Raw genomic sequence first — 26,939 nt, 5'->3', positions numbered from 1 at the left:
CAGGCAAATGTTTGGGTGTGATACACCATCCTTGGTGCTCCATTTAGCATGCCAACTGAAGGCACTTAAATAAACTGAAGGCACTTAAAAAGGCACTTACTTTGAGTTCTCACCTTTTGTAACAAACAGATAATAGGTAACAGGTTAGGGAGGAGAGAGCAGACCTTTTGCAGATAAGATATTATCTCTTTTAGTGACCAATGTAACTCATGGCTTCTTTAATCTCATCCTTAACATTAATATTAGATTTCTATTGTTCTATGCACATTGCTTTCTTGATCTCACGTCTTATTAAATATCCTTCCACAGCCAATATGGATACTTTTGTTTTGGTCGCTTTTGGTCACATTATATTCTTCTTTCATATGTATCTCCCAAGGTTTGGTTTGACTTTTGTTATGCTGTGTATCAGTCCAATATTCTTTATATCTTTTCATTAGCAGTCTTCCTGTTTCTCCAGTATAGAATGCTGCACATTCCACACATTCAGTTTTATACACTACCCCCATCCTCTTCACAGATAGAACCATCCTTCCCTTTACATCTATTATCATACAACCGGGATTTAACTCAGTGTTGTTCTAAAGTTTTAGGTGCTGTACAAACATTAGCCTTAACTCCATGTCTGCTCAGTAATATATTCTCTGTCCTATATTGTATCTATTTTATGATGGTGTAAGCTATCCTGAGCAGTAGTGCCCTGAAGGGGTGGGGTATAAATATTTTTGATGATGATGATGATGATGATGATATAATGAAATTAATAACTATTTTTTATTTGATTTGATTTATTTGATTTACAGACCACCCCTACAAAAATGGCTCAAGGCAGCTTAATTAATAATTGCAATAAATACATCTTTTTTTTAAAATCCAAGAACTACCTTGGCGATTCCATTAGATACATTACAACAAATAGTAGGCTTGTTCTCATGGTCCTAATCAGGGTAGGAGGAGTGCCCAGCCAGGGTAGGAGATCTGGACATGCTCCCAATTGGCAGTCGGGAAGGAGGTGGGGAAGAGTGATTGTGTAGGAGGTCAAAGCTGGGTTGGATGACTTTTCATCCACCCTCAGAAAAATGCTGGGGAGAAAACCTGGGCAGGGTGTACTCCTCCAACTCAACTCGCACATGATCACACTCCCCACTTCCTGCCTTGTTTGTATTTATATGACTGCCAATGTTCCCAGCTATCTTCCCTGCCTGGGTGCTCCTCCTCCTCCCCTGATTAGTCTCGTGAGCGCCAACCTAATGGCTAGATCTACTTAGACTTTTGAGTGAGTCAGAAGGGGCACTTCATGGCTAGTCTAGCAGTCTGCCCCAAAGGAGAGCACAATGAGCTGCCATCATCCCCCTTTAGACCACAAAGCAAAACTCCTTTTTGCAAGGTCAGACATTCCCAGGATGACCAACAAAGAAAGGTGACCAGCACATTACAATAAAAGATTGAGGGGCAGGCATGAGTCTTAAAGTCTGGCAAACGATGAAGTTAAGCTCATGAAATTAGCTTCAAGGCAGTTCCACCCCACTGAAAGCCTGTGGGTTAGATCAGTTTAAATTCCACATACTTGGATTAAGTTTATATGTGGTTTTGTCTGTTATTCAGTTTGATGAGAATTTGTTCATGATGCACTGATCTCAGCAGCCAGGTACAGGCTTTGGATATAGGAAGTACTCCTGCATTACTTTATATACAAGCAAGCAAAGACTTCAAAGGCTCTGACTTAACTCATGCTAATGAGGATAGAGAGCCAGTCTTGCATGAATTGTCCCCTTTGCTAAGCAGGGACACATGTGGGAACTCTCTGCTGTAAGATATTCCACCTCGGGGGATGGAGCCATCACTCAGTGGTAAAGCACTGCTGGTTTGCAGAACGCCCAAGGTTGACTCTCAGTCTCTGACATCTCCAGGTCAATCCCTGGTTTCTCCAGGTAGAAATGGGGAAGACTCCTGCCTGAAACCTTGGAGAGCTGCTTCCAGTTAGAGGCGTTCTTACCCTCAGACCTTGGGATCCCGGTCCATGGCCTCCAAATAGCTGGAGGTGAGGGATCCTGCCACCACCCCACACCCACCCCACTGCTGTCCCACCACGCGGAATCTCTGGGTTTCCCCTCATAATTTCAGCTACCATGTGACATCATGGGCTTGCAACGATGTATTTCAACTGCGCAGATGTGCTGGAGCACCTCGCAGTTCTCCAGAGTCTCTGGACTGTACAGACAGGCCCAGCGGTCACTCCGTCCACCCCTGCTGCCAGTGGGGAGGCATGCTCAGCTCACACACATCCCAGCCGCCACCCCTTGGCCACGCACATGGTGGCTGAAATTATGGAGGGAAATTGGAGGTTCGGCACAGTGGGGCAGCAGCAGGGTGGGCTGGGGTGGTGGCAGGAAGCTCCCGAAAAGCAGGTTTTGGGGGCCCTCCCAGTGGGGGTGTGTGTTCACAGCGGGAGCAGTCTGGGAACCCAAATTACCTAGGTGTGCCACGGCTTCCAGTCAGTGTAGACAACACTAAACTAGATAGACCAATGCTCTGACTTGGTGTAAGACAGCTTCCTGTGTTTCTGTGCTAGGCATGCAGCTGCATAAATTAACATAAATAGCTGTGGCTGCTATTCAGTTTAAAAGCGGGTGGGGGGGGAGAGAGTGTAGGAGTGTAATGTCCTTCCTTCATATTTAAAGCCCAGTGTCCATCCTCAAGACTTGGGGCAGGTGGCAGTAGCAACAGTCAGCAGATAGCTTATTCCATCAGGTTTCCCCAGCTTTTCCCGATTTAGCCCTGAACAGAAAGGTCTTAAAACTCTGCCAAGAGGTGCTCAGGCTTGGACTTGACTGAATCTGTAGTGGTGGGGGAGTTTCATAACTGAGAGGCAGCCCTAAGAAAGCTTTTCTTTGTGCCCTTGCTGACTAGAACGGATGCACAGATGGTACCATAAAGAGGGCATCCTCAGTGGACACATGCCAACCTGCCAACGGCCCTGAATTAGTGTCTTTAGGATCACAGCATAGGTTGAGTCGAACAGGAAATCCTTCTCCTGTTAACTGTGTTTTATTAAGCAAATAAAATAATTGGCATGCCCAGTGAATCTCAAGCAACTGTATCACATTCTATTGTCTTTAAAAAAAACAACACTAAACTTTCATTATAAAGCTGGTGCACTCCTGTAACAAAGAGATTGTCTTAAGGCTAGATGCTCTTGAGCAGGGTGAGCTTCTTGTTTCGAGAAATTCATCTGTCACAGAGAGGATTTTAATCAGGATAGATTATTAATGAAGTGCACATGAGATAAATTAACCTGCTTTATTATCAACCTTCAAAAAATGAAAATAAAGAGCTTATTTGACAAGGGCATGCAAAATATGTGTGTGGAAAGAGAGGCTATTTGAGAATTTAACACATCTCTATACAGTGAAGGCATCCAGCCCTGGCTATAATTGGTGCCTGTGGCAATTGTTGATACCCTGACTGCATCAGCTTTCCATGCCTTTAGCAGGATTGGGGAAACATTTCTCGTCCTTGTTAAGCTGTCTATTATCAAGACATCATAAATGTACACATTTAGAAGAGATTATTTGCTATCCTGGTACCTTCCAGCACTTAAATAAATTAGTTCCCACTATTTCAAGCATTTAATGTTCCATAATAATTATGTGTAAAGCCTTAAATTGCAATTAAAATTGCCCAGGAACTTGCTGAAGTGAGGCATTTTTTTCCTGGAAAATATTCCTGACCTCCTTCTTCAAATGCATTCTGTGGCAGGTATGTAAGCTATATGACTGAAGAAGTGGATAAGACGCTATGATCCTCTCACCTCTGGGTTGCTGGTTTGCATTTGATTGGTGGCATTATGCTAAACCCCTGCTAACTTGGCAAAGAGGCACCTTTTAACGTGATGATTCTCTTTATTTAGCAGGGGGAGAGTAACTGGCCCTACCCACCGCCAGCACAGTACCTCCAGTGACTGTTGCTGGTGTCTGTCTTATTTTTAGATTGTGAGCCCTTTGGGGACAGGGATCCATCTTATTTATTTGTTATTTCTCTATGTAAACCGTCTTGAGCCATTTTTGGAAGGGCAGTATAGAAATCAATCAAACAAACAAACACAGTATTGATTCATAGACCCTCCATGTTAAATGGTCATTTGGTCTTATGCCTTAAAGGACATCTCATAAATTAACAGAAATATAGGGTTGAAGAGGAGCTGGCGGTCACCTGGTATTCCTGCACTGAGATAGCATTACAGCTGTTTGCCATATTGGTCAACATCCAAACTCAGACAGTACTAGTGCTGTGGGAGAAGCGGCCATGCTCCCCATGAGTTTCTGACTTATGCAGCACTGCCATTCTCATGGGGGAGGTGACTTTTGATAACCTCCCATTCCCTGGAAGCACTCTGTGCCACATTAAAACATGTCCCTGAGGGCTGTGTGACCCTCAGGGACATATTTTCATGAGGCACAGAGTGCTTTCAGGGGAAGGAGAGCTCATTGAAATTCACCCACCCATATGTGCCATTGCTACTCTTAGGTTAGTTGAAGCCATTGGGAGCACTGCCGCCTCTCACCACTGCCACTATGTTAGTTTTTTATGTCAGCTGTAATGCTATGGAAGTAAGACAGAACTGATGTTTTTCTTTCTTCAAAATAGGGATCTGATCTAGTGTGGGGCTTTTGCCCTTAACACAGTCCCAGTCTGGATGTGGCCTGTCTGCATCTGCTATTGGTCCTAGAAGAAAAACTCCCATTGGAGCCACTGAGAGCTTTCATCCCAGGGCAAACAGCTGTGGGGAAGGAGGTAGTCCAGTTAGGGACAATTGTGGCAACACAGGATTAAAGCCCTCTTCACACACTGTGATGTGGATTGGAACTCCCGCAGCTTCTGTTTTTTTTAAAAAAACCAAATATGTCAGCCATAATAACAGATTTCACGTAGTATGTAGCTTGGCCATAAAATAGAATTGCCCCTTGTTCTTCACATTTTACCCACAATGAGTAGGTAGGTGCCCCTGGTGGCGCAGTGGTAAAACTGCTGCCCTGTAACCAGAAGGTTACAAGTTCGATCCTGACCAGGGGCTCAAGGTTGACTCAGCCTTCCATCCTTCCGAGGTCGGTAAAATGAGTACCCAGAATGTTGGGGGCAATATGCTAAAATCATTGTAAACCGCTTAGAGAGCTCGGGCTATAGAGCGGTATATAAATGTAAGTGCTATTGCTATTGCTATTGCTAGGTGTTTGTGTGTGAAATTTGCATATGGTTATTTTGCCATAGCAAAAATAAGACATATTTAAAAATTGAAAGAATCTAGTAATCACACACACACACACACACACACACACACGGAATGAGACTTATCCTGCAAATTAGAAGTTTTCCATTTAAAGAAACAGACTGACATTCTGTGCAATGGTACATCAACCTAGTAAGACAGATTGCATGCAAGTTACTTGCAAGTTATGCAAGTTGCACAAATGCAAAATTTGCACAAATTGTGTTGCATGGGAGTAAGCCCATTATCTTTTGTTAGCTTCCTCTCTTGTAACTTTTATGCAAATTTTGCATTTGCTCCTGGTGTGCATGCACCATTACTAGGCTGACATACCATTGCACAGTATGCCAGCCAGTGTTTTCATTGAAAGCCCTAAAGGTGCTTTGCCACACTAGGCAAGCTCATAATGCAGCTGCCTTTGATAGCAAAACACTTGCCATAAATCAAATCTGAGAAAACATAGAAGAGCCTCATAGGAAATACTGGTATGCTGCAATTCATTGATGCTCATGTAGATGCTGCACAAAAAGCAAATGAACAAAGCATGACAATTCCAGGGGAAAAGACTCCTGTAGAAGCAACATCACTTTCCATATGGAACTGCAGATTGACTCTTTATCCTTTTGCATGTTCCATTCCTCAGATGTTGCAGCGAATTCCAGATCTCTGCTGCAACCATCCCAAAGTCAGGTAACAAATAGTGCATGTCAACTTGAACTTTTAGCCTTCAATCCAAATGTCCTCGCATTTGATCTGGACCTCAAACAATAACTCAGAAGTCTTTCTTTCTGTAGCTGTGTTATAAATAAGCATCTCTGGCATTTCTGACAGGCAGGCAACAGTTAAAAGGAGCAAAAAAGGCTCTCTTCCCAAATCAGAAAAAAATCCATTTAATAACTCAAGGTCCATTTGCGCATAGCAACATCGTAGTTGTGGGCTGCAATCCCCAGGAGTTTGGCAAGCTAAGCTAGACTTGGCAAGTGTTCACCAAGTCTGAGTCAACCATGGGCAGTCTCCAACACGCACAGCTTTAAAGGTAGTTAGCACTTCTTGTTAAAGCTGGAATCTTGAAGGGGAAGGGGGTTCCCCACTACCTCAGAACTGAGAAACATATCACCTCCACAAACAACAAGCACCTCACAAACTGTACATCATTTATAGGTTGTTATTATTATTATTTAATATTATTTAAAATATTTCTATACCACCCAAAACTTGCATCTCTAGGTAGTTTACAATTAAAATCATTTAAAACATTAAACCAATTAACAATTAAAATCATTTAAAATACTGAAAACCCAATATTAAAAATATTGAAACTATAAATCTTATTAAAAGCCTGGGTGAATTAATGTTTCTTCAGTGCCTTTTAAAAAGTTGTCAGAGATAGGGAGGCTCTTATTTCAACAGGGATTGCATTCCAAATCCCAGGGGCAGCAATGGAGAAGGTCCATTCCAGAGTAGTCACCAAACGAGTTGGCGGCAACCGCAGAGGAACCTCTCCAGATGATCTTAACAGGCGGTGGGGCTCATGGCAAAGAAGACGTTCTCTTTGGGTTATTCCCCTTTGAAAATAAAGATGTGACTGTTTGCACAGTTCTTTGTTGATGGCACCATGATTTTTGGTCCTTGAGCCTTAAGATATTAGGGGAAGTAGAAAGTGGGCTTTTAAAAATGTTGATTTGGTAGTTTATTTAGTTTTATTATTTATTATTACATTTCCATGCTGCCTAAACATTTAGTGTCTAGAAGAAGTACAATTCAAGTACAAAGCAGTACAAATAAACCCAGTGAAATTAAAATGTTTTTAAAATTAATTGTATAAAACAAAATTAAAATTGAACAATTAAATGCAAATGCCTGGATATGTGCTTATGGTGTGAAACGCTGCAAAACAAGCATAGCAATTATATTATACATCATAACCAGAAAATATTTTCCCATGTTAGAAAAGAAATGCAGCACATGTATCTTAGTCTAAGTATTTAAAACACAGTGAGTTCTCATTTTGCTTCAGTTTTATCTGTATGGAGGATCTTGCCAAAAAGTAACGAATACTTGCATTTGAAATACCAATTGTTTCATTATCTGTCTTTTCTTTCTTTTTTTAAATCTTTGTATTTTTGTTGGTTTAGTCCCATCTAAATAGTAGCTGCCTTGAAGCAAGTGGGTTTGATTATCCAGCAGAGGATTATTTCAATAAAAAGATACTTTTCCAAGGTTGGATGCAGTTCAAAAGGTTTTGATTTTGCCCATAAAATTCCCAGCAGCACCTGCAAATGATAAAAATGAGTCTAAGACACTCAGTAAAATGTTACAAGTAATATTTGTCTTGCAAAACCAGATTCATTGGGGGGGAGGAGTTGGTAGGGGAGGAGGATGGTTGGAAGAGTCAGAAACATCTCCCAGCAACTTTCTGTAAAATTGACAGACTGATCCAGTGATACAGCATAAATCTTTCAGCAATTTTTTAAAGGAAGTACTGAATAGGCCAATATTGTCTAAGATGTAGACTTCTAAAGCAGATGGAAGAGTCATAATAATCTCATATTGCTGGGGGAAGTGAGGGGTTGCAGCAAAATGGTGGATGAAGTTTAGTATAAAGAGCAGCAGAATCTAGGTGATAAATACGGACTGCCATCCTGACTAATGGCATGCACGGATGAGGAGGGACTGCGGAGGTGTGCCAGGAACCCTTGCACAATTTCGCTAGCCCCCTTGTGCATGCACTGTTGTGCAAGAGTCAGTATAGTTCTCACCACTGCTGATGCTCCAGAAGTGTTCTGTAAGATTGGAAACACGTCATTGAGGGTCAGCGTGGTGTAGTGGTTAGAGTGCTGGACTAGGACCGGGGAGACCCGAGTTCAAATCCCCATTCAGCCATGAAACTAGCTGGGTGACTCTGGGCCAGTCACTTCTCTCTCAGCCTAACCTACTTCACAGGGTTGTTGTGAAAGAGAAACTTAAGTATGTAGTACACCACTCTGGGCTCCTTGGAGGAAGAGCGGGATATAAATGTAAAAATAACAATAACAATAACACTTGCTCTGAGTGTAACAATAACACTTGCTCTGAGTGTAACCTGTCTCAGAGGGTTGTTGTGGGGAAACAATGAAAATTAAAATATGTATACTTTCTTGAGCTACATTTGAACAAAAATGTAGTAGACCATACTATGTACAATGCTCTTGTATATTCATTGGCATTTACTTCTGGGCAAACTTAAGCAACTGACTTTGATGTATGATGCATAGCCTTAAATGACTAGGAACTCTGGGGGTGCTTCTCCCATTAGCGTTTTTCACACAGCAGGCTTTACTATGAGTTTACTTCGAGTTCAAAATTGCCCCAAAAAACCAATGCAAAAAGTGGATTTTTTAAAACCCTGGATATAAATCGGGCTACACTCTACACCCTAATGAAAAACCCGAATCATGTGTGAAGTGCTCCCCGATGGCTCACAGGGACTTTCGGGGAAATCTGGCCAACGTGCATCCTCTATTCCGGAGGAGATGCAAGCTAAAAGCCCTTTGTGAAAAACACCATTGTGACAGCCTATCTTATAATACCTTTTAATCTGAGCATGTTATTAACTGTGCGATCCATGCACCAAGTCCATGCACGTGGAACTCCTTTTCCCTAGAGGTCTTCCAAAAGCACCGAATAGATTTGGGGTCAGTTGTAATTTATGGGATTAGGTAGGTACTGAATAATTTTTTTAAGCTTCTATAGAATGCAGCATCCAAGATCTGAAGAACCATGAAACTAGTTACTTGAGTTCAAGAGGGGCTTAGAGACTTGCTCTTTCTTGAGCAGGAGTTCCCTTATGTTGCATGACAAACTCCTTTTGAAATGGTGGGGAGTTTCAAAGGTTAGTTATAAGTTTATTCGGTCATTGACCAACAAACATTTACAATAAAGCAGTACGTATTTTACAAATAATATAACAAAACTTGGCCATAACAGAAATAATATCAGTGTCCTCATTAATTAAAAGATAATTTAAATAAAATTCATCAGACCGGCCAGGCAAATTGTCTAACATAGGAGATAAAAGTCTTAAACGGGGTTCCCTATAAAATCACAATAAAGAATAACGTGCGAGGTGGATTTTCAAAGGCATTGTGATATGGCATGAGGGAGCCACATCTCTAAAAAAGGGAGTGGGGGACCCAATTTCTGGGGCTGTAGCCATAGGGGAAACCTATGCCCCACAGTAGTGCTTGCCCACATGTTAACTTGCATTACTATTTGAAAGGACCAGATTTATATTTAGTTTTTGCTATTTAACATTGGCTTGCAATAGGCCCACCCGCACACCACGGACCCTTACTACCCCACCATATTATTTCTGGACAAGAGCCTTCATGGAGCTACTGCAGGGCTCTTCTGTGAGCCTAAACAGCACTTCAGTGCCCAGATCATATTTTTATTACTGTTATTTTGTAGCATTTAGAAGACCATGTTGTGTCTTTTAAAAAAATAATAATTTAAAAAGTGTTACCCATCTCAAATCCCAGAGGTAGAAGATCATCTGAAATAAACAAATCTAGATTGGAGTGCTCTCATCGGTTCTTTATGGGATTGTTCTGGTGTAAGTGGGTTTTGTGCATCTCAGATTAGCTTCTGGTGTTAAGGAATATACCAAGAATCTGCCAGCACTGAAGAATTTTCATACTTATTATTTGAGTGTAATGATATGATTTCTACAGATTGTTCCCTCACTTCTGCTGTGTTGCTCTATTTAAAAGAGAACAACTGCAAACTCATATTTTTAGACCCTGGTGGCTGTCTCTAGATGATGTCCACATTCCATACTCTTCTCCTCAGCGCATAGAAACATTTGTGTCACATTGATCTAAAGCTTTGTGTAACTTTCTTCTATTTCAGCTTTGGTTTGCATTCGTTAATGGATTTTCTGGGCAGATTTTATTTGAGCGGTGGTGCATTGGCCTGTACAATGTGGTAAGTGTCCCACATCTCCACTTGATAACATGCAGAACCCAGATGCCATTCCACTGCTGTTTATGCCTATGCTGTTTATCTCAGCTGATCATCTGTATATACATTGTGAGGTATTTGCAGGGCATTATTGCTTTTCCTTAGATTTTGAAAAAAGGAATAGTCTTCCACTTGCTATTTTTTTAAAAAAATTGGGAATAGTGCCTTGGAAATGTTAGCACAACAAAAGCTTGCCCAACTTATGACCCACCAGTTGTCAAGCCAGGTCTGTCAAGCCACTTGGTGCTTGACAGACTCTCAGTTTCTGCACTCGCAAACACAGCAGCAGCAACAACAACAACAAATATTTATATATCGCTTTTCAACAAAAGTTTCTAAAGTGGTTTACAGAGAGAAGTAATAAATAAATAAGATAGCTCCCTGTCCCCAAAGGGCTCTCAGTTAAAAAAAACACACACACCTTTAAGACAGACACCAGCGACAGTCACTGGAGGGGTTCTGTGCTGGGGGTGGATAGAGCCAGTTACTCTCCCCCTGCTAAATAAAGAGAATCATCACATTAAAAAGGTGCTTCTTTGCCCAGCTGAGCTAAATGGAGCAATGGTCTGACTTGAGATAAGGCAGCTTCATAAGCTCATGTATTTAACCATTCATTCATTCATCTGCTTTTCATTGAAAAGTTTTCAAAGCAGTTTACCCAGAAAAAGAATAAGACAATGGTTCACTGTCCCCAAGGGCTCACAGTCTAAAAGAAATGTAAGGCAGACCCCAGCAACACCCACTGGAGGGATGCTATCCTGGGATTGAATATGGCCAATTGCTCTCCCGCTGCTTAATATAAAGAGACCCATCACTCTGAAAAGAGCTCTTTGCCCAGTTAGGAGGGGTTAATAACATGAATTTATAAAATCTTTCTACATTTGTTTGCATTAGTTCACTGCTTTCATGTTTTAATCTCATTACACTGGTTGCTGTTTATAGGTAGAAATACCAATCTAGTGTGCCCCATTTATATGCATGCAAAAGACTGCAGTACATACACACACACACACACACACACACACCATTTGAAAAAACACTCCATGGTTCAATATCATGTTTGCTGGATTGTAATCTGGAACCAAAATTTACCTTTAACATTAACGATACAGTGGAAGGTTGTGGAAGTGCTGTGCTTCCTGCCTGATCCTTCTGCTCTCCAGTCCTGCTTGCAAGACTTTCATATATCCCCACAGCCAGTGTTTCCCATGACATGGATTCCCAGCTGTTGTTGACTACAACCCCCATCATCCCTGGCTGCAATGGCCTTTGTCTGGGGATGATGGGAGCTGTAGTCAACAAATCCTGGGTCTCCTGTTCTTGGTCTCCTGCTGCCAAAGAAGGAGGGTGAACGGAAGGACTATGCATAGAATGGGTGTGAGACACGGCAGCTGCAGTCTTCTGCTGCATCATTAATGTTAAAGGTAAATTCTGGCTCTTCAGGTTGCAGCCAGGCCACTCTAGAAGTGCTACTGTTTGGAAGACATATACAGCCTCCTGTGGATCTGCCCTTTTTATTTCTCTGGCTCTGAGCTATCAGAGGGAATGGAAGGAGTGGGCTCTATTCCATGAAAGCTTCTGCCACCGTAAATCTGTTTGCCTTTAAGACATTACAATACTCCTATGTGTATACTACTTAATGTCAATTGGAAAACATGCAAAAGCCCTCCAAAATATGAAGGGGAGCCCCCCCCCCAATCAATATTATAATGTGGCACATCCATGGGATGGATTAGAGCATCCCAAGGGCCTAGTTATACAAAACTGCTCGTGCGAATAACAGTCTCCCTTGTGTCCCATGATTGCTCAACCAGCAGCTGTGATTTGGGCAATCCCCAGACAAGGAAAGCGTGACCTTACTCCTTGTGCATGTGGCCGCAGCCGGGAAAGTCAATCACATGAGCTGCCCATTAGTCCTGGCTCTCATCTAACGTGCAAGGATACAGAATGCTCTCTGCGCAGCCATCTGGTGTGTTGCTTTGTGACTAATTCAAAGGAGATGGATGACATCATGGAGCTAGGAAATGTACTTGCTGTTACTGATCCCCAGAAATAGCCGGCCCTTTGTTAAAGCTGATCTTCACCTGCATTCTCCAGGCTTCTTATACATTTCTGTCAGGAATCATACTCCAACCTAAAAGGAAAAAGTAAGTGTGTGTGTGTGTGTGTGTGTGTGTGTGTGTGTGTGTGTGTGTGTGTTTGGCAAAGAAAATAAATAGGAATGGTATATAATTAGGGACAGCTGGTTAAATATAAATACAGTACAGAGATATAAGTTAGAAATAAAGTTTAAACAATACAAAACTTTCAATATGGGAGGTAAGTGAGGATATTGGTGTGTGAGAAGTTGCAGACAGCTTTGGTCATAAGCATGGATAAGAACATAAGGACATAAGAGCAGCTCTGCTGGATCAGGCCCAAGGCCCATCTAGTCCAGCATCCTGTTTCACACAGTGGCCCACCAGATGCGGCTGGAAGCCACAGGCAGGAGTTGAGGGCATGCCTTCTCTCCTGCTGTTACTCCCCTGAAACTGGTACGCAGAGGCATCCTGCCTTTGAGGCTGGAGGTGGCCTATAGCCCTCCGACTAGTAGCCGTCAATAGACCTCTTCTCCATGAAGTTCTCCAAACCCCTCTTAAAGCCATCCAGGTTGTTGGCTGTCACCACATTTTGTGGCGGAGAATTCCACAAGTTGATTATGAGCCGGGTCTCACGGTCAGTGAGACCCGGGTTTTGCAGCTAAGTGGGGAGAGCAGGCTAAGCCCGCTCTCCCCACAGATGATCACGGAGGGAACCCAGGGCGGCCACATCGGCCGCCCACACTATTGCCGGCTCCATTATGGAGCCGGCAGGGCTGGGCGGAGCGGGGGCCAATCGGCCCCCGGAAGCTCCAGCATGCCCTGCATGAGCGCGCAGGGCATGCTGGCGAGACCCCCGGAGCCAGGAGGCAGCTTTTTGCCTCCCCTCCGGGTGTCTCCTCCTGAGTAGGCGCAGCACAGAGCTGCACCATGGCTACTCACGATCTTCAAAACCAGGTTTGTGGAGTGCTCGCTCCACAAACCTGGTTTTAGGGCAGGGGTATTTAGGCGGGTTACCCTCTCTAGAACCACCGGGCACCCAGCCGAGCCGAGCCCGGTGGTTCTCACGATTACAGAAAATCGGGCTAGCGGAAGCTAGCCTGATTTTCTGCAATCGTGGGAATAGCCCCTCAGTGTTGTCTGGAAAAAATCCGTTTGCTGGTCCTGAATTTCCCAGCAATCAATTTCATGGTTGAACACCCCTGGTTCTAGTGTTATGTGAGAGGGAGAAGAATTTCTCTCTATCCACTTTCTCCACTCCATGCATGATTTTATAGACCTCTATCATGTCTCCCTGCAGTCATATTTTTTCTAAACTAAATAGCCCCAGCTGTTGTAGCCTTGCCTCATAAGGAAGGTGCTATAGGCCCCTGATCATCTTGGTTGCCCTCTTCTGCACCCTTTCCAGTTCTACAATGTCCTTTTGTAGATGTGGTGACCACAGTTGTACACAGTACTAGATATTATTTCAAATACATGTTTAGTTTGATCTAGTAGTTTTAGCATATACATGGAAGTTCCAGTGTGTACCTGGAGCTCCATGCATGTTAGAGCAGACCTCTTATTTTCTTGTGTGGAACACTTCCCACCATGGAACAGAATGGGAGCAGCCCTAAAGCCCCATATGACATGGGTGTCCTGTAGAGATCAGGATTGTGTCAAATATCTTCCGTCCCATACATCTCCTATATTTGTTCATCTTGAGTGAGAGCCTTTTGACACTTAGCACCACAGATGTGTTTTTCTTGCATCCACTTCATGAATACTGTGCATGAATATTGCATGAACACAGTAAATACTGTAGTGTCTGAAAAGAAGTCACATGGCTGTAAACACAAAGGGAAGATGAAATAGAAACATGTCAGGGGACCAGGATTGGTCACATGTGTTCACATGTATGTCCATGCGTGTCTCTTATTCAGATATTTCAGTATTCTCTCTCATGTGACTCATGAGGGACATGTGAATACATGGAGCTTTTTGACACAGGGCTGTTAGTTCGCACCTCCTCCAGAACAGGGGTGTGCATTCACCTATTGGCCAGATTTACCCCAAAGTCCCTACAAGCAATTTTGGGGCAATTTTGAACTCACAGTAAACCTGTGGTAAAGCCTGCTGTCTGAAAATACTCATGGGAAACATGTTTGCTGTTATGAAGTTTGAAGTAACATTTATTGAAGGAGTGTATAAATACACACAGCTACTACTAACTGTCTAAAGGGGCACTTTTTAAAGTGGTGACATATATTCAGTAATGGGAGAGCCCCTGGTGGTGCAGTGGTAAAACTGCCGCCTTGTAACCCGAAGATTACAAGTTAGATCCTGACCAGGGGCTCAAGGTTGACTCAGCCTTCCATCCTTCCGAGGTCGGTAAAATGAGTACCCAGAATGTTGGGGAGGCAATATGCTAAATCATTGTAAACCGCTTAGAGAGCTTCCAGCTATAAAGCGGTATATAAATGTAAGTGCTATTGCTATTGCTATTGCTATTCAACTCAGCATAGCATCTCTCTCAGCAACTGTTGCTTGTGTGTCTTTTCATATTTATTTATTTGTTAGTTAGTTAGTTAGTTAGTTAGATTTATATGTCGCCCTACTCTCATAGGACTCAGGGCGGCTTACAAGCAATAACATACACAGCAACACAATTTCATAGAAATATATTTTACATATTGTGAGCCCTTTTGAGAAGGAGCCATATTCTCATCCCTTTTTGCTACGTAAACCACATTTTGAGCTTTTTTTTAATTCAAAAGCAATATATAAAAATTCTAAATAAATGACTATGGTGGTGATAGTGCTGCCAGGAGACATTGTCTTCTCAAAAGAGACTGTTGTTCTTTAAATCAGAGTTCCCCAGTCAGTATGCCATGGCATGCTAGTGTGCCATAGGACAGAGTTTCTTAACCTTGGACCCCCAGGTGTTGTTGGACTACAACTCCCAGAATCCATCTGGGGGCCAAAGGTTAAGAAACCCTGCCACAGGACATTGGCCAAGGAGCCAGTCTGAGTCAGGTCCAAATGTGAGGAGTTTGAATTCCCTACCTTTGTGACTGACCCTTAGGGCTATTTGTGTCCAGCAGCAATGCATGGACTGGACAAGCAAGCAAGCAAGCAAAAATAAATGTTGCTTGGTAAAGGGCCAGCTGGTACTATATTGGGCAGCAGCAATATAGGAAGATGCTAACAGGCATCATCTCACACTGCATGGGAGGAGGCAATGGTAAACCTCTCCTGTATTCTACCAAAGAAAACCACAGAGCTCTGTGGGCACCAGGAGTCGAAATCGACTTGACTGCACACTTTACCTTTACCTTAAAGAGCCAGAGAGAACCAATGAACCCATGAGGTGAAGGTGGCTGCTAGATTTCACATCTCAGTTTGAATCAACCAGATATTTTGTTTAGCTTCAGGCTTCTAGTCACAGTAAATGGGTGCAAATTGCTAGTTTTACTCCCTCCCTGCTTCTGTGAGGAATTTAATAATTAGCCATCTTTATATGGAACTTACATTGTTAACCCTTGGCTATTTTAATATCTGATGATCTGAAAAATTCTCTAAGAAAGTCATCAGTTCTCAAAGCTGATCTCCTAGATTATTTGCTCTGAAGCTTCCTTGTTAATAAAGGACAGCACTAGGAAGATAGCACCAAACGGTGCTGGAAATACAGGTCTGGAATCTACTGTAAAAATTAATTATTTTACTCCACCTCCTTGGAAGTTAAATTCCATTGATCATGGGTAAAAATTACTGACAGTGCTTACTATTGCAGTTCGAGTATACGATGTGCTGCATTATGGATAGCATAACCATAATGCTAACACATCAGCATTACAGGAATGTTACACTGGAACATATGTCAGGAAAAATATTTTGTTCCAGTGGGATCTGTGGATCACAGACCCCTTAAGCTGTTGCCATATGCATTCACCTGTTGTCCACCTTGGATGCTCTTGTTGGAAGGCAGGATGCAAGTCTCATAAATATATAAATAAAAAGTAGTTTCTTGGAATGAAAATCATTGAACTGCATGCATTAAGCAGTTATCCTCAATTAACTTACTAGAGCCTCATGTATTTGACTTGTACTATTCCAAAATGTAACATATATTCATTTGTTTAAAATATTTCTATGTTTCTGTTCCATAAAACATATCTAAAGTGCTGAACAGTATTAATAACACAACATTATAACAAATTGTTATGATAAAAAAGCCATAAAATATAAAATCCTATAGAAGAGATGAAAGCCATGGTAAAATGGCATTAGAGTCACCAATTAACCACTTAAAATGTGCTGGAAGAAAAGGTATTTACCAGAGATGTGCACGAAACACATTTTTCTATTCATTTGGAATTCGAATCAAATTCCAAAAATTTGTTTTGAATTAAAATCAAATTAGAATCTGGTCTGAAAATTTGATTCAGATTTGAATCAATTTAACCCTGTTTTGGTGCCTTTTTAAACTGACCAGGGGGGCTGAATGGTTTTTAAAAGGTGTCAAACGGCTCTTGAATCTAATTCTAATCGAATTTTGAAAATTCGATCCAAATCAAATTGCCCTTTTAAGGGGTTATTTGATTAAAATTCAAATCACTCAAATCACCCCGATTTTAATCAAATTGATTTAAATTCAGATCGATTTGCACATCCCTAGTATTTACCTGACATCTAAACAGGGAGTTGGTGTCAGCAGAAACTGTCTGGGGAAACCGTTCCATAACCAAGGCCCCATCACTGAAAAGGCCCTCTCTGCAGTTGCCTTCTGCCCTGTTGCTGAAAATGAGAGCACCTTGAAAAGGGCTTGCAACACAGATCTTGAACTGAGCAGGTTTATATGAGGTTTATTTAGGGGAGGGGCTGTAGCTCAGTGTTAGAGGACATGCTTTGCAGAAGGTCCATCTCCAGCATCTCTAGTTCTAGAAAGGCCTCTTCCTGAACTGTTGGAGAATGGCTGCCAATCAGCGAAGATGATATTGAGCTAGATGGACCAATGATCTGACTCAGGCCAGTTCTGAATTGTGTTAATTGGTCATTTGTGGGAAGGATCATAGTTCCTTCTATGGAAGCACATCTGCTTTGCATGCAGAAAGTCCCTGGTTCAATCCCTGACATCTCCAGGTATGACTTGGAAATATCCATCTGAAACCATGGAAGTCTGCATCAAGTCAGCAAAAACAATACTAAGTTAGATGGACTAATGACTTAGAATAAGGCAGTTTCCTATGTAACCTATGTAAAAATACACAGGCCTCAAGCCTCTTTTGGCCATGATCCAAGGTCTCAGGTGTATTCTGGGCTCCCATTGCTTGAGAGAAGAGCTGGTCTTGTGCTAGCGAGCATGAATTGTCCCCTTTCCTAAGTAGAGTCCTCTTTGGTTTGTATTTGGATGGGAGATTACATATGAGTGCTGTAAGATATTCCCCTTAGGGGATAGTGCCATTGCTTAGTAGAAGAGCATCTGCTTTCATGCATGCAGAAAGTCCCAGGTTAACTCCCTGGCCTCTCCAGGTAAGGCTGGGAAAGACTCCTGCCTGAAACTTTGGAGAGCTGCTACCTGTCAATGTAGACAATACTGAGCTAGATGGACCAATGGGCCAACTCAATATAAGGCAACTTCCAGTGTTCCTGTGATACATCTGTAAGCCCCAATGGCTCTATACCTTTACATAACCAGCCATGATGAAGCCCCAGCTCTCTCATACGGTTGGTTGCAGGCTTTTGATCCATTTCTCACAGCACTTTGATGATGATGAATGCTTTTGTGCTTTAGACTATATGGGTTAGATTCGGCACCCCTGAGTTTTGTGGAACTGCTGTTGTTGATTTTAACGGTGTCCAGATTTTCTCTCAAGTATGAGGCATACTCTTTAACTTGTTTATAAAGTTAATGGTTTGTTATTTTTAATTACTTCTTGTTTTCTCTAGATTTTCACAGCATTGCCTCCTTTCACCTTGGGAATCTTTGAACGATCATGCACTCAAGACAGCATGCTTAGGTTTCCCCAGCTCTACAAAATTACTCAGAATGCTGATGGGTTCAATAGCAGGGTAAGAGGCGATGTTTATTTTTGGGGATGAAAAGAAAACAATAGGATGAACTTTAGTTTAAAATTGGAATTTTAATTATTTAACATTAGTTAAAGCTCTATATCACTGAACTTTTTAAATCCCTGATGTTTGAGTAGATATCCACTGACTTCCTACCTATTTTTATTTCCTTTGTCCTTTTTCTGATTGTTTGCAGTTTTTCTAGTCTGCAGAATTTAGATAATGGATGAGCAGCCGTGAGTGAACGGTGGCAGTCCTCACCATGTGAAGTGAGACTAGGGTTGGAAGGCTGCTTTCCAGCTGCAGTGCACAGTGCATTGGTCTTCAACAAGTGGATCACAAGCTAGGATTGCCAATTCTAACTGAAGCTATTCCTGGATATATATTTTTTTCCAGTATAAATTTCCCAGTATTTTTTACAATATCAGTCTATTAAGATCTCCAGGAATGGTTTCATTGGTCTCCTGGAGATTGATGAGAGGAGAGGAGAGCTGGTCTTGTGGTAGCAGGCATGACTTGTCCCCATAGCTAAGCAGGGTCTGCCCTGGTTGCATCTGAATGGGAGACCTTGATGTGTGAGCACTGCAAGATATTCCCCTCAGGGGATGAAGCCGCTCTGGGAAGAGCTTAAGGTTTCAAGTTCCCTCCCTGGCTTCTCCAAGATAGGGCTGAGAGAGATTCCTGCCTGTAACCTTGGAGAAGCCGCTGCCAGTCTGTGAAGACAATACTGAGCTAGATAGACCAATGGTCTGACTCAGTATATGGCGGTTTCCTATGTTCCTATGTCAGTTCCTGGAGACTCCAGGCCACTCCTTACTGCCTTCCCTTTCACAACCTGACCTAAGATGGGCCATGCCCATATTGTCACCACCATTTTCTCCTCCTTTTTTTAAAACAGAAAGGCAGGGAGGGTGAGACCAGATGTATCTGGTGTGCTCTTTCCCTTTAATAGTTGCTAGAAGATATAAAAGTATGGTGGCAGGCACAGCTTGTTATAGAAGGATGAGAAGCTGCACTTTCCAAAATCCCTTCTTCTACAGAAGCCTTGTCTTCCGTTGCATCGCATCTCCCTAAAGAGGGGTGGGGTGGGTTTAATTAAAAGAATTAAGAGTGCCAGATTACAGACTGCAGCTAAAGTTGGGTCCTTGTTCTGCAGTGGCTTTTGAATCTGAGAGCCAGTGCAGCTGTGGTTTTCAGCAGCTGAAGTGGTTTGCAGATTCAGAGGCCACTGTAGGCTTTGGTACCAGTGTTCCCTCTAGCAGGGATGCCCAGATGTTGTTGACTACAATTCCCAGAATCCCCAAGCAAAAGCCATTGCTGCTGGGGATTCTGGGAGTTGTAGTCAACAACATCTGGGCATCCCTGCTAGAGGGAACACTGTTTGGTACTACTGATCCCATTAAGAAGGTAACATGGAAGCTGGTATTCAGTGAGCTTTGGGTTTGAACAAGCCTATGAACCTGGGGATCTCAGGTCATTGTCAAGTGCAGGGCTGCACAACTTTGGCCCTCCAGCTATTGTTGTATAATAACTTGCCTGATTCCTATTGGCCACTGAGGCAGGGCATTATGGGAATTGTAGTCCAAAAGCAGCTGGAGGGCCAACATTATGCACCCCTGGGCTACTATAGTATTCATTGGGTCAGTGCTGACAGTGCTTGATTCCTAACATTGGGAGCTGCTGGGATTCAAGTCTACACAGAAGTCTGAATATGCAAAGGCTGGTTGTGCTTACCCAGAGGTTAAGCAAAGCTATTCTGCCCATGCATAAAGTACTCCATTCTTAATTATTGTTTGTATGTTTCAGGACAGCTCAGGCATTAGGAACAGGTTCAAAGGCTAAGCTGTGGTAAACCCTGGCTTAATTCTTGCCCTGAATGTTACCGTATAAGGGCTGGTTCACATTACCCTTGGAGACCATGGCAGCCATGCTTTTTTCTGAGCTCAAGGATTGCTTCTTGGCACCTGGTTGTAGTTGTGTGCCAGAAGGTGATCCCTACTTTGCTCAATGAGTCAAACTGACATGTGTCCTCACTTAATCCCATAGTAGTTTGGGTAGGTCAGTACAAGCTGACTGAAAATTGCATCCAAGATACATAGTGCCTACTGGGATCTCTTAAATCAAGCAAACAGGATAAGATCCCCACCATTCTATGCACGAACCTTACAAGAAAGAGCATGCAACAACTTTATCCAGTATAATTTTATTATCAAAGATATTCTCAACTTAAGAAAAAAAACAGAAGATAACTACTGGAAATCACATTGATAACTAAACATACTGCACTGGAGAAATGGTGAAGTCCATTGTGTGGAGAGCAATATAGTCTGTTACAAACAAGTCCACAAATCCACAACGGTGACCTGGTGACCTCCGTTTCGATGTTAATCTTTGTCAAGTGGAGAACAGTCTTAGAAAAATGACAACACTGGTCCAAATGCTCCAAAATCCAATAATGTGTACAGTCACCTCTGTTACCTCTAGAAAATTCACTAAGAGAACTAAGTTACTCTAACATTCTAACAAGGCACCTTGTACAGAGGTGACTGTACACATCGAAACAGAGGTCACCGGGTCACCATTGTGGATTTGTGGAATGGTTTGTAACAGACTATATTACTCTCCACACAATGGACTTCACCATTTCTCCAATGCAATATATTTAGTTTCTTCTGCTGATTTCCAATTGGTATCTTTTGTTTTATCTTAAGTTGAGAATATCTTTGATAACAAAATTATACTGGACCAAGTTATTGCATGCTCTTTATTGTATGGTTTGTGCATAGTAGGGTGGCGGGGTCTTATTGTTTCTTGTTTGCTTGAAAATTGAATCTGCATTGAGTTCAAAGGGTCATGTGTAGAGTTCCAAATGAGAATCTCGGTTGTAAAATATACATATATTTAAGAGAGACTCCCAGATCTGCATGTGAATTTCTCAGCCACACAGTGAGGGCCCTTTGTGGAGTCTTCTGGGGATGTAGGGGGTCTGCAACTGATTTTGTGTTTTATAATGACATGTTCTCACACTTCTACCTGTCAGCCTTTTATAACCACCCCCCAAGAGATTCTGTGAAAATATTGAGATGACTTTATTGTTTTTGTCAGGGTGTGGGTTTAAAAAGATGTTTCAGGCAGATATGCAGGTAAAATTACACTGATATATTTTCTTTTCATATTATAGAGAATTTCCTCAGTGCTTGGCTCTTGTTTTATTAACCTATTCATGCTAACAAATCTCCAACACTCAGAGTTTTATTCTTTAAGCAAAACATGTATATAGTTCAAGCAAAGGAAAGTTCTGAGATTGTGCTCATCAAAGGAGTCTGAGATTTCAAGGGATAGATGCCGTCGTTTTAAGTGGATGTGAAACACAAAAAAATCCATCTTTCCATTTCAAGGAAATTACTGAAGGTTGAGGGGGTTTTAAGTTATCCATCTTTCATTCATCTTGTCTTAGTTGTCTTCATGAGCTTTTAAAAAAACTAGTAAAGTGACTATTTTGCTGGATATCTGTGTTAGTAGCATGGTTATTTTTCAGAACTCAACATAACAGAACATTGCTTATTTTATATTTATTTATATATTTGTTTTTCGAATTTGTACACTGCCAAACCTCCATCTTTGGGAGGTTTACAAGAAGATAAAACAAATTAAAAATGAAAACCTTAAAACAATTTAAAACTACATTCGAGTTAAAAAACTTGGGTGAAAAAAAGTCTTTAGAGACTTGTTTAAAGTTTTAAGAGATGGAGAGGCTCTTATTTCAGCAGGAAGTGCATTCCAGAGTCTTGGGGCAGAAACAGGGAAGGCCCATCCCTGTGTAGCTTTCAGATGAGCCGGTGGCAACCGCAGATAAACCACTCCAGATGATCTCAATGTGTGGTGGGGCTCATGGAGATGAAGATGTCTTTTTAAAATACTCAGGTCCTATGCTACTTAGGGCTTTATAGGTTATAACAAACACCTCATATTTTGCCTGGAAACCTATTGGGAGCCAATGCAGCTCTTTTAGTACAAGAGTAATATGGTCTTTCCAAGATGACCCAGAGACCAATCTGGCTGCCAGATTCTGTACCAAATGCAGTTTCTGGACTATGTACAAAGGCAGCCCTACATAGAGTGTATTGCATATGTACCACTGTTCTGAGGTCATTTCTCTCAAGAAACAGGCACAGCTGTCACATCAGCTAAAGGTTATAGAAAGCACCTCTGGACACCGCCTCAACCTGGGACACCAGGGTGAGGTTTGGATCCATAAGCACCCTCAGATGGCATACCTGTTCCTTCTGGGGAAGTGTGACCCCCATCTAAAACTGGTAGATCAAAATCATCTCCCGAGTTCCTTCCCCATACAATAAGTACCTCCATCTTACCTGGATTCAGTCTCCGTTTGTATCCCTCATACAGCCCATCACCACCTCCAGGCAGGCATTTAGGGAGATTATGCCTTCTCCTGATGATGTTGACATGGAGAAATAGATTTGGGTGTCATCAGCATACTGATAACACCCTGAACCAAATCCGATGATCTCTCCCAGTGGTTTAATGTAGATGTTAAAAAGCATTGAAGATAATATGGAGCGCTGGGGGAAGCCATATAAAAGTTCAGATTTTGAAGAGCAACAGTCTCCAAGGGACACCATCTGGAATCAGCCAGAGAGGTAGGAACAGAGCCATTGCAAAACAATGCTTCCCACCCCCAACCCCTCAGATGTTTCAGAAGGATACTATGGTCAATAGTATTGAAAGTCACCAAGAGATCCAAAAGAACCAATAGAGTCAAACTCACTTTGTCAGTTCCTGATTGGAGATCATCTGTCAGGCTGACCAGGTTGGTTTCCACCACACAGCCTGCCCAAAAGCCAGTTTGAAATGCGTCTAGATATTCAGTTTCCTCCAAGACTGCCTGTAGTTGGGAGGCCACCACCCTCTCAATTACCTTGCCCAATCACGGAAGGCTGGAGACAGGCTTTAATTGCTTAAGTCCGAGGGAGCCAATGCAGGCTTCTTCCAGGTGTGGAGTCAGCTGAACGGTGGTTTGTTTGGCCCCGCCCGGTGGCCCCTCTAGTGACACCCTGTGTGTGTGACATCACATGCACGGGGGTGTGGTTCAGGCACTGGAGAGACCTGAGCGAGCTCTCTCCTGATCATTTCAGGCAGCGTTTGCTGACTGACAGCCTTTCCTTCCCCTTTTCTCCCTCCAGCGAGGGAGAGAAAGAGAAATAAATGCTGTCAGGCAGAAAGCGCTGCCTGAAATGACCAGGGGAGAGCTCACCACAGCCGGTTTGGTTCGCTTGGGCTCTCCGGAGCCAGGGTCATGCCCTCTTTGCATGTGACGTAGGTGGTAGACTGCACCATTCCAAGCAGCTTATCCTCATCCTCAGGAGTCACAAACTGAAACTGATCCAGCCTACGAGGAGTTGCTAGACACCTACGCACCTACTGCAGTAACTGTGGGATTTGAGTCTAAGTCTAAGTCGGCCTGATTACGAGAGATTTTATCCACAAAGAATTCATTAAACACACGAGTATGTGTTTAATTGATGGTTCCCAATTCTGATTCAAGGGAGGAGGGGCATGTACTAGCCCTCTCACAACTCTGAACAACTCTGCTGGTCGTGGTGTTGTGGATGCAATACGGGCAGCAAAGAATAGCTTCTTTGCCACACGTATTGCATGAGCATAGATCTTTAAATGTACCCTATGTTGTAATCTGTCAGATTCGAGTTGACTCTTTCTCCACTTGTGCTCCAGTCATCTACCTTGCCGCTTCAGCCCCTGTAGTTCTTCCATATACCAAGGGGACAATTTTGAAGTAGGTCGGAGAGAATACCTAAGAGAAATCATGCCTACTGCCCTGGTGAGTTTGCTGTTCCAATTCTCCAATTCTTGAAGAACTGGAACAGCAATTCTTGCTGTTCATTGAACAGTTTATTGAAATAAGGATGCTGCAGTGTTTGATTAATCAGATAAATTAATTGATTTTAAAAACATTTAATTTTTTTAAAACAGGGAAGGATTACACACATACACACGTGCTTTTAAAAGCTACAGTTGTGAAACACCATCTTAGAAGGAGGATTCCCTCTTTTTGCTTGCACAGGGTGCTTTCCAAATTACATGCTACAACAGTGTCACTACTATCGGTTAAGTGTGCTTCCATATTGCCTGTGTTTCGACATTGCAGTCCCTGTGCTGTCAGCAAACTGCTGTTCACATTTCCGATGCTTTCTTTCGGATTTTATCCTTGCGTTTTAGTCCTACAACATTGCATGCACGTCACAAATAAAAGCTGAATTTTCCCATTGTCGGATGGTTGCGCAAGCTATTTACGTTTTCAAAAGGATCCTGCCAAAAAGAAGAATTTTACTGCTGAACAGCATGTAATCTGGAAAGCGCCAGGAGAGAAAGTCTTTCCTAAGATGGTACTTATCTAAAAACAAAGGAAGTTAGGTTTTGACTTGAGAACTATTGCTTTTGTTTGCATGCAGTTTTAGAGACATTTTAATTGATTGATTAATCAATTAATTAATCAACTTAAATTTTTTACAGTGGGAGTCTTCACAGAGCTGCCAACTGCCAGTTCCCAAGCCATATTACCGAGATCCTCCCAATTTTGTCTGCCTAACTTCAGATCTTGGTTACAACGTCAGATCTTGGTTGGTGGTTTTACATGACACACCGTCCAGGAGTGCACACTTACCGAGAAGCTCTAGTCCCCAGCTTATTGACTTGGCAGAGGCTGTGTGAAGCCAGCCAATGAATCAGCTAACATCCTGTCAGTCAGATGACTGCCCTGAGAAATAGTTGTGTTTTGTAGTGGCACAGGAAGAACACAACAGGCTGTAGAAACTGTTTTAGAAACGTATAAGAAATAATTAAAATGAATCAAAATTAGGCAGCATATGACTATCCCCCCCAAAGTGACTTTTTAGACCAATGACATTTTAGACATACTCATAAGAACATAAGAACAGCCCTGCTGGATCAGGCCCAAGGTCCATCTAGTCCAGCATCCTGTTTCACACAGTGGCCCACCCAATGCCGCTAGAAGCCACAGGCAGGAGTTGAGGGCATCCCTCTCTCCTGCTGTTACTCCCCTGCAACTGGTACTCAGAGGCATCCTGCCTTTAAGGCTGGAGGTGGCCTGTAGCCCTCTGACTAGTAGCCAATGATAGACCTCTCCTCCTTGAAGCACCACTCAATTCTTACTTTTCCACTTTGACTAGCAAGCAGGATTACATTGCTACTTCCACACCACAGTGTTTGGGGGCACATTTATAGTGATGTTCTCCATCCACACTAGCAAATGGTCCATAATGTGATCAACCCACATTACGTTGTATCTGAGAATGCACAAATGCAGCAGGCCTTCCTGTGTGCAGCTCCATGAGTTTATTTGTGAGGAGACGGATTAGAACCATATTGACATATTAATCCATTGCTGTTTTGGAGTTACCCCTTGCTTCTACTCACATAATTTTAATATAAGTGCGAATACAGTGTAGGCACTCATAAAATGTATGTGATAATACAATATTAGCACCAATAAACTATTAGCTCCACATTTTCTATTTACTTTTTTTTTTAATCTTAGTACTAGTTTTTGTGGCATTGAGCTCGTTTTGGCAGGTGTTAAAAAAATTAAATAACACTTCAAATAAAAATTGGGATCCAAAAACACTTCAGAATGAATCACAATATGGAAGTTAAGCAAGCTAAGCAGCAGTTGTTTGGTCAGCCTCCTGACTTTCTTGTTTGGTTTTTCCTTAGGTGTTCTGGGGTCACTGCATCAATGCCTTGATCCACTCCGTCATTCTCTTTTGGTTTCCATTGAAAGCTCTGGAACACGGTAAATGTTTCATTCTTTTTCAAATGTTAGCTAAGCAGTCTTCAGCCTTTCCAGCCCAGCTCCAGTGTTTTTACAGGTCACAACAGGTTCTTAATGAATTAATCACAACAGACAGATAATCTGTTCAGTTTCCAGGTCCAAACATTTATGAATAGTGACCTCCCAAATCCTCCCTTTCTGCAGAATTTAACTTCCATTCCTCAGAAGTTGTATGTAATGCCTTATATGAAGCTGCAATTACTTGAACTGATTCACACAACCTATTTATATTCTCCTGATTGTTATGAATACAAGGTAGCTTGATCATATGAAGCTTTCTCCATTTGTTGGCTTCCAGTATGTCAGTTCAGTACATGAAATGATTGGCTGCCATCAGGGGCATAGCAGGCTTGGTGGCAGCCCAGGGACAGACCACAGCTTACCCACTAGCCACGCCCCCATCATCGGCATTGAGTGCATGCTGACACAGGGGGCGTGGCCAGCACTAGGAAGCTTGGGACATATAGCCCTTCTCCTGCTTCTAACTAGCACTTTGTTCTTCGGGTGGGTGCTTTTTCTCTCTCCCTCATTTGTCTTGAGATAAAGCACCCAGTCAGCAAATGAAATTTCAGCTGGAAGAGGGCATGGAGTCACATCTCACACTCACAGCCAGTGAGTGTTATGCTTGCCTGTTGGGTGCAGGAGTGGGGCA

General features: G+C 42.4%; 1 protein-coding gene across 14 annotated transcripts in view; it reads left to right on the top strand.

Moving 5' to 3' along the window:
* Positions 1-26,939, top strand: part of ATP8A2 (ATPase phospholipid transporting 8A2) — a 595,211-nt gene that overhangs the window by 380,021 nt on the left and 188,251 nt on the right. For all 14 annotated transcript variants that reach the window (XM_053308077.1, XM_053308075.1, XM_053308074.1 and 11 more), the window contains 3 exons: positions 10,157-10,231; positions 18,274-18,396; positions 26,170-26,248. In XM_053308077.1, the coding sequence (XP_053164052.1) occupies positions 10,157-10,231; positions 18,274-18,396; positions 26,170-26,248 (277 nt within the window). The remainder of the gene's footprint in view (positions 1-10,156; positions 10,232-18,273; positions 18,397-26,169; positions 26,249-26,939) is intronic.

This window comes from Hemicordylus capensis, chromosome 3 (assembly GCF_027244095.1).
Source record: "Hemicordylus capensis ecotype Gifberg chromosome 3, rHemCap1.1.pri, whole genome shotgun sequence".
NCBI classification, from domain to species: domain Eukaryota; kingdom Metazoa; phylum Chordata; class Lepidosauria; order Squamata; family Cordylidae; genus Hemicordylus; species Hemicordylus capensis.
This window is presented reverse-complemented; position numbering and strand designations above follow the sequence as displayed.